We start from the raw sequence: 7,982 nt of genomic DNA on the forward strand, positions 1-7,982 counted from the left end.
AGGGAAGCAGCTCATTAAATTCATCACAGGGCATACAAGGGTAAACTACTTCTATGGCACTTACTCCAAGTTGCAATTGCTTAAAATTGCAAAGACAAGATTTGCTAGTTATTACCTCACCTTTAGGCGGCTAGTGAGGGTGAGACAAGCTTTAACTAATCTGGTGTGTGCTGAAACATGGGATGAAATTAACACTGACACAGATGGTGCTAATGCAGTCAAGGACACTGTTCTTGACAGTTACTTTTGGTCACAGGTTAAATATGTTTTGCAATTCACCAAACCAATTTATTACATGATCAAGTTTGCAGATTCAGATCGACCAGTAATTGGGGAGGTGTATGAGCAAATGGATAGCATGTTGGGGCAGATTAAAGACATTGTTGAGCCTAGAGATACCACCTTGTACAATTATATTCGTGAAGAGGTGCAAAACCGATGGGAAATGCTAAATATTCCATTGCATGCATTAGCATATGTTTTGACACCTAAATACTATCATCCATCATGGCTTTCAACACCAGCACCTGGGGGGGGAAGCAGGAAAAAACCACACCAAGATAAAGAGGTTCACGAAAAATATATGGCTGCATTGAGTAGATTAATCCCTGATAATGAGGAGGCTGCATTGGTACGGAGACAGGTGAGCAACTATACGAGCAACACTGGTCCATTTGGGAGCATGCATGCAATTCAAGATCGAGAGCATTTTTCTGCTCTTGAGTGGTGGAACATGCATGGAGGGTCTACTCCACTTCTACAGAGTTTGGCATTGCGGGTGCTATCACAGGTGGTAAACACTTCTTCTGCAGAGAGGTGTTGGAGCTCTTATTCTTTCATCCACAGTGTTAAAAGGAACAGGTTGAATTTAGACCGGGCAGAGAGCTTGGTTTATGTTCATTACAACTTGCGATTGTTGTCCCATTACTGTGAAGATGCAAAGTCTAATAAAGACTTGTTGACTTGGGACAAGAATCCAGAGGAGCCCAATTTGGAGGATGGAGTGTTGCGACTAGAGCAATTAGAGGATGCTCTTATCCAGGTATGTCCATTATGGTATGAATTTTCCAATTTTCCCTTATAAAGCATTTCTCTAATTCATGTTTTTAATTTTTTTGTTAACTAGTGTTTTTTTGTTTTGCATGAATTTTTTGAGCGATTCTAGGATGATGATGACCGTGTTGATATGCCACCACCCCCACCCCCATCTGGTCCCTTGGTTCCTAGGTTCCATGGTTCAACACCAACAGCAGGGGGTTCTTCTTCATCAGTTCCAGTGCCACGACTTACACAGGGACCATCTTCTTCATTGCCACCACGTGGAGGCCCGCCATCACGTTCTATTCGTGGTGGAAGGAGGAGAGATTAGTAGATATATTCACAATCTACTTCTTTTTGTCATAGATTACTCATTAGACTTGTAGACTTGTGAATTTGAATTTTGAACCTTTTTGGCTTGGCGGTGACCAAGTGACATATTTTGTAAACATTATTATTTGAATTTTGGACATGACAAATGTTGACAGTTGCTCACTTGCTAGATAAATCATAATATGCTCTATGTTTTATGTTTTATAATATGCTTAAATGTTTTATGTTTTATAATATGCTTAAAAATTTGATGTATGTTTGTAATAGCTAGAATATAGATGATTGTTGTACATACTAGTAACTACAATGGAATCATGGATGCCATATCTATCTTGATTTATGCAAAAATATGCATGTTTTCATGTCTTCTACAATTAATTTGGTATTTGGGATGTTTGTTTTGAGTATAAATGCAAAAAAATATAAAAAAATATATATATATAGCAGACGCTTCCGCGGACGCTTCGCTTCCTAGATTTTTGGAAAATGACGCTTCCGCACTCCGCGCTTCCGCTTCGCTCCCGCTTCGTGCAACATTGGACATGAAAGCACATGAAAGTGTGTTCAAGGTAGAGAGACTAAGAAAAAAGAATGTGCATTCATAAGGGTTGGCGATCTACATTCACCTGGGGTTTTGGTGGCTTAAAGGGTTTACCAATTCGGTGACTAGAGTTTTGTCTATGGATTACAACAAACCTACATCAACTCACAAGGCTACAGGCATGAAGAATAACAGAGAGAAAGAGGCAAAGCAAAGAGGGAAACTACCTATGGGTAGGGGATGAAAGCAGGAGTCGAAATTGTTGGCTTCAATAGCAAGCAACGTATACATTCAAACATATATGAAGTAAGGAACATGGGGAGCTTACACTCAAGAAACTCCCAAAGGGAAAATTATATTAATCAAACCATTCAGTGTGAAATACCAATCAAAGAATCACATGGAGAGGGTTGAGCAACCGAACTTCTCTGGCATCAAAGACGTGAGAAAGCCACAAACATTTTCATTAACAAGACCCAGGATGAGATGATGCTTAAAGATGACACAAGGGGAGTGAAAATATTTGTGATTGAAGAATTGTTGTTGAACAATGTAGAAGAAAATGTTTCCTAGAGAACTAGCAGATATAGCGACTAGTGATCTGTGTATTCTGATAGATGGTAACTATTTTAGATGGACTTCAACAAACACAATGTTTATGTTTTTGCAAGTCCAAGATGAAAATTGAAGAATAATGAAGATGAAGACAAAAGACCAAAAGAACAAGAGTGTAGAAGATAGAAGATGAAGACAAGGATCATTGAAAGAATAAGATGAAAATGGGACTAGTTCAAAAGACAACTGAAGAAACAGAAAATGATAATTACATATTGAGGTCACTAGTACTTGTTAAGGGGGAGTATGAAGGATTAAATCCTACTTGTGAATCAAGAATAATGTCTAAATTATATGAAGGATTTGTAATAATGTAGGCCATGCATAGAAGTCTACATAAGAATCAAAGATGAGGAGGAAAGAGAAATGTTAGGGATGAAAATTGGTTGAGAGACTCATGCAAAGATGTCAGAAGATACTAGTGGAGATAGTTATGCATATGGTTGAACTAAATATCTAATTATGATGTAGTAAATATGGTCACTATTTATTGTATAAAGGGACCAATTATATAATTAGAAACACATACGAAATGGTTTAAGTAATATAATTTTCCTTTCAAGTGTTTCTATAGTGTAAATTCTTTGTGTCCTTCGCTCCATGTATGTTTGTATGTATATGTTATTGGATACTGAAGCAAACAAAAACAGAAAGGAGAAGGACCCTCTCCTCACTTGACAAAGACAAGGGAGACAACATCTGTCGCTGCCTCCTACCAGACTCACCATTTTGTAACAATGACAAGAGAGGTCAAAATACGAAGGATAGGGTCGGGATGAAAAAGGAAAAACTGCCAATGTTGAGGTATACATGGAGATTGGGGACCTTTTTCCAACTATTAGCTTCTCTAAAGGCAGCGAATCTAAGTACACCAAAATTGTGGATCTATATTGGCATGTAAAGGAACTAATTGCTAATGGAACTAAGAGGAGAGAACTCCAAAATGACGTAGTTCTTTAAAGGTTGGCCCAACTTGAACCAAGGTACATGGAGATTGGGACCTTTTTCCAACTATTAGCTTCTCTGAAGGCAGCAAATCTAAGTACGCCAAAATTGTGGATCTATATTGGCATGTAGAGGAACTAATTGCTTATAGAACTAAGAGGAGAGAACTCAAAAATGGCGTAGCTCTTTAAAGGCTAGACCAACTTGAACCAAGGTATGATGCCCTAATTAATGTTATATAGGGCTTTCTGTAAGGAAATGAAGAAATAATGGGGGAGGAAATAGCAACAAGAGCAAAGGCAGCAAGGATAGAAGATCCTAAGGTAGGAGAGGCAAAGGAAAAAAGTTGGGATGTGGATGTGAGAGGCACTCCAATATCTCCAATATGGGTTTAGACCCCTGGCACTGATTCCTAGATCCATTGTGCTCTGGTGGACATGTTTTCTTATGTTTTAACTTTTTATTAAAAACTTTGTTCATGGCCCCTTTGGACAATTGATTAGATCAAGGTTGCAATAAGCGTCCTACCACCACCACCCCCGGGATGTCGCTCTAGCCCTCGAACCATGCTTAGAGGGAGAGCACATGCCCAAAATCAGAGAGTGTGCTCCAGACCTTTTGGGCACGCTTCCTACCAATTCAAGACCGTGTTGCTCCCAAGGACGCTCCCAAAGCCAAGGAGCACACTCCCAAGGCACTCCCTGGATGCTCCCTAATGGTAATGTTAAATTCTTAAAGTAAAAGGATAAAATACTTTTACTTAGACTTTTAACATTACCATTAATTGTTTCAAGATGTTTAGGAGTGGTTCCAAGCTCATCTAACTTCATATGGAAAAAATAGAATTTCACATCCCATTCAAAATTCAATAGACTTAAACAGTTTTCAAGATATCTGAATGGAAGTTTTTGTGAGTAGAGTTATTCAAAGATCTGTCTTCTCAGTCCATCAAATAAATCTTTTAAATTGCCTACGCGTTTCGAACCAGCTAATGTGGTTCATCCTCAGGGAAATTAGACATCTGAATAACTCTAATCATCCTGAAGATGAACCACATTAGCTGGTTTGAAATGCGTTGGCAATTCAAAAGTTTTCAAGATTTCAAGATCGATGGAATTACAACATTTTCATTGGATTTTATCATGTACGAGGTTATGTGATTGGCATTTAATCAAAAGCACTAAGCCCTACATGTACCCCAAGGTCAGCGATGTTGATTGTTGAACTTCTTTGTTATAGCCTTAGCAAAAATGTAACCTTCACTCAAACAAAAATCATTGATCATGCATGTTAAGCTTTTTCTACCATATTTTTAAGGCTTGAATTAAGCATTTTCATCAAAATTGGGTGTTGTCAATTGGTGTCCCTAGAGGATTGAGGTAGAGGCAAAGGCTAGACAAGAGACAAAGAATGAAGGATGATACTAATGATGAGGATCCCAATATAAGCAATGGTGGAACACTGCTTGTCAAGGAGTGGTGGAACACGCATGGCAGTGCTACCCCACAGCGACAACATGTGGCAACATGGGTGCTTTCACAATTGGTGAACAATTCTTTTGTGGAGAGTTGTTTAGCCACTAGCTCAGTTTATTATCTGGAGTGACTAGACCTTTCAATCTTCATAGTCAGTGTACAAATGGCCTATTTTGTAAACATAACAATTTGGTCATATTATTGTTGACAGTTGCTAGATAACGTATTTCATTCCATAAGTTAGTGATCTACTTTATGTTATGTGGCTTAAAAATTTATTTGTTTGTCTGTAATTGCTAGAATCTAGATTCTATATGGTCAATACTTAAATGATTAATCATTAAGTCCTATGGATGCCATTGCTACCTTCATTAATGTACAAATATGCATACTTACATATATTATGCAACTAATTTGGCATTTTGCATTTTTTTCTTAATATAACTGCAACACACACACACACACGAGACTATCCCCAAACACTCCGCACCCGAGGTATTTTGGAAAATGACACCCCCACTCCCTAAGGCACTCCCACTCTGCTCTGCACTCTGGCAACCTTGGATTAGATTAAGTTGTTGCAATCTTGGGCTTTGGTTAATGTATATCCTAAGACTTTTAAATAAGCACCAGGTTTGTGTGGTCTTCTAACACACTTTGATACAAAAGACGTTGATGTTTTTTGAAAATCGGGTGGCAGATGTTCTTCTGGAATCTGGACAGCCTAACACCCAGTCAGTTTGTACTTTTGACGTGTATATGAATAGATAACGAGCTAACTTAGAAAATACACTTTGCACTGCAACGTGTAAAAGACGTTCAAGAAGTTTAAACTATAGTACATCAAACAAAACGTCAATCTTTGTCAGCAGGGGCTTCGTTAGATATCAAGTCGTAAGTGTTTCATACCCCCCAAGGCTCACCCGAAGACACATTTTGCCTCCTATGAGCAGTCTTTCAAGTGGCTGATGTCAGGTGTAAGTCCTGGGCCACTTTGGTAAAATAGATACACCACCCAAGGCTTAGTTTGATGGTAAAGCAGAAGTATTTCATAAGCCCCACCAAGGTACAAATAGCATAGACACGTTTTAACTGGATGATTGGGATGGTACAGCAAAGGTGTTTCGCACACCAACCAAGGTTCAAATCCCCAGAGACCCGTTTTGGCCCTTGTGGGCAGTCTCAGGAGGTCAATTTCAAGTGGTTGACATCAGGTGCAAGTCCTGGACCACTTTGGTGGCATAGATACCCCTGGATCTTCTTAAGCCAGCTATATTGCATTGTAATATTCCAGATTGCAGAGTGACCGCAAACTTACCGCGCAGTGAATAGGAAGCATATCTGTAACCAAAAAAAAAAAATCAATCTGGCAGGAGGAAGAGGAAGGGAGATTTTAGAGTGGCGGAAGCCGGTATGGGGATATAACCTAATCTCTATAAAATTTTGAAGTGCTGCTAAAAGCTATCAGAAGGCGCATGACAACTCATTTTGGAGGTTCCCTCGTTATGAACGTCATCCCTCTATTTCAAGTTTCCAACTTGTATAGAAAAAAATGCATGTTGCAGTAAGACGACAATCAAGGATATACAACAGTTACAAAACGATGCTGAGACAGGGTAATTGTCACGTCTCTGGCATGGACTTAAATAATATTATATACAACTTCAATTCCTGCTGTCCACTCTGCATCTTGGTGGAATAAAATGCACTACAGTTACAAAAAAAAACACAGTAATCTAAACCGCACCAGATTACAGCACCAAAATTTTGTGTGAATTACATTAGAAAAAAATTAAAACAAAAGCAACAAATATCAAAAAAGAAACTTCTTGAACAAAGCCTGAACGTCAATAAAGACTTCGAAAACTGCAAAATTTTCAGCCCTGTGCAGGAAAAACTAAAGTTATATGAAAAGAGAGAAAATATTAAAAATTAAAATATCAATCTTTAACAATTTGAAATTTTTATCGTCCTTACCTCCGCGATCAACGAGTAAAAAGGTAGGAAGTCGTCCGGGACGAGATTCGTAGGGTCTGATAGAATCAGGAGGTTTACATCCATTCTGATTTTCTTTGGGATAAATCACTGCTCCCAGCAGTGTTCCGCCATACTGCGGGACGCCAAAGTTCCCTATGGCGCTATCATAATTTCCCTTCAAATTTTCCGGAGAAATTACTCTCAGACTGTTCTTCTCCACTACAAATTTGGACATCGCCCGCATTGGCACTGTATACAACACAAGTAACACTGCCAAAAATAGGACAAGTCCCCCTGGCATCCCCATTCTTACAGGAGCTAAAGTTTGCAGTGCAAGTAAGGTGAATCGATCTCGAAACCCTCTGCTTTCTCTGTTTCGGGTTCTTGCCGGAGATGCGAAAATTACATGCTGGAAGAGCTGTCGTGACTGAATTATTGAGTATTCCCCAATTGTCGATCTTCGTCTGAACTCTGTTCGGATTTCATCTCTGAGAGACGTGCACGCGCCCGGCGTTTGTTTTGTCGCAAAGGATCTACAGTTAATTAAATTTGATGACACTTTTCATGTCAGTAATTAAACTGAATTATTAAAAGGAGAATGCAAAACTTAACTGAGAAGCGATCTTCAATTTCAGCGCAAATAATAATAATCTCGAAAATTGTACTCGTTGACCCGCCACGTATTTCACGTTTCGATTTATTTGTTGTACTAAATGACACGTGAAAGGTTCGTTATTCCCAATGATATTTCGACTAGCGATTGATTTTCATTATCGGTCCGTGTGGTAGACAAACGACTCCTGTTTCCCAATGTTGCTATTAGTTCTTAAACAGATTTTAGTTCTTTTTGCCATGGGCATGGCATAGTTTCAAGAAGGTTTTGGAAAAAAATATATATATATTATTTTCTTAATTATGTTCATAGGTGTTTCTATTTGAAATTGTTCATGTTGGCATTACTCTATTTTTTTTGTTTCTGGGTTGACATATGTATTTGTGCTTTGAGAATGATATTTGTCCTCATGGTTTCAGAGTGTAAGCCTTGCTTCATTGGGGCC

The 7,982-nt window shown here is 38.7% G+C and overlaps 1 protein-coding gene across 3 annotated transcripts in view; it reads right to left on the reverse strand.

Moving 5' to 3' along the window:
- LOC149158534 (vacuolar-sorting receptor 4-like) overlaps nucleotides 1-7,526 on the reverse strand; it is a 121,474-nt gene extending 113,948 nt beyond the window's left edge. For all 3 annotated transcript variants that reach the window (XM_089436255.1, XM_089436252.1, XM_089436254.1), the window contains exon 1: nucleotides 6,925-7,526. In XM_089436255.1, the coding sequence (XP_089292381.1) occupies nucleotides 6,925-7,231 (307 nt within the window). In that variant the 5' untranslated portion in view covers nucleotides 7,232-7,526. The remainder of the gene's footprint in view (nucleotides 1-6,924) is intronic.
- Nucleotides 7,527-7,982: the final 456 nt, after the last annotated feature.

Source organism: Pinus tabuliformis, chromosome 5_2 (genome assembly GCF_031772625.1).
Source record: "Pinus tabuliformis cultivar Carrire ecotype Pingquan chromosome 5_2, CPIR1, whole genome shotgun sequence".
Taxonomy (NCBI): Eukaryota; Viridiplantae; Streptophyta; class Pinopsida; order Pinales; family Pinaceae; genus Pinus; species Pinus tabuliformis.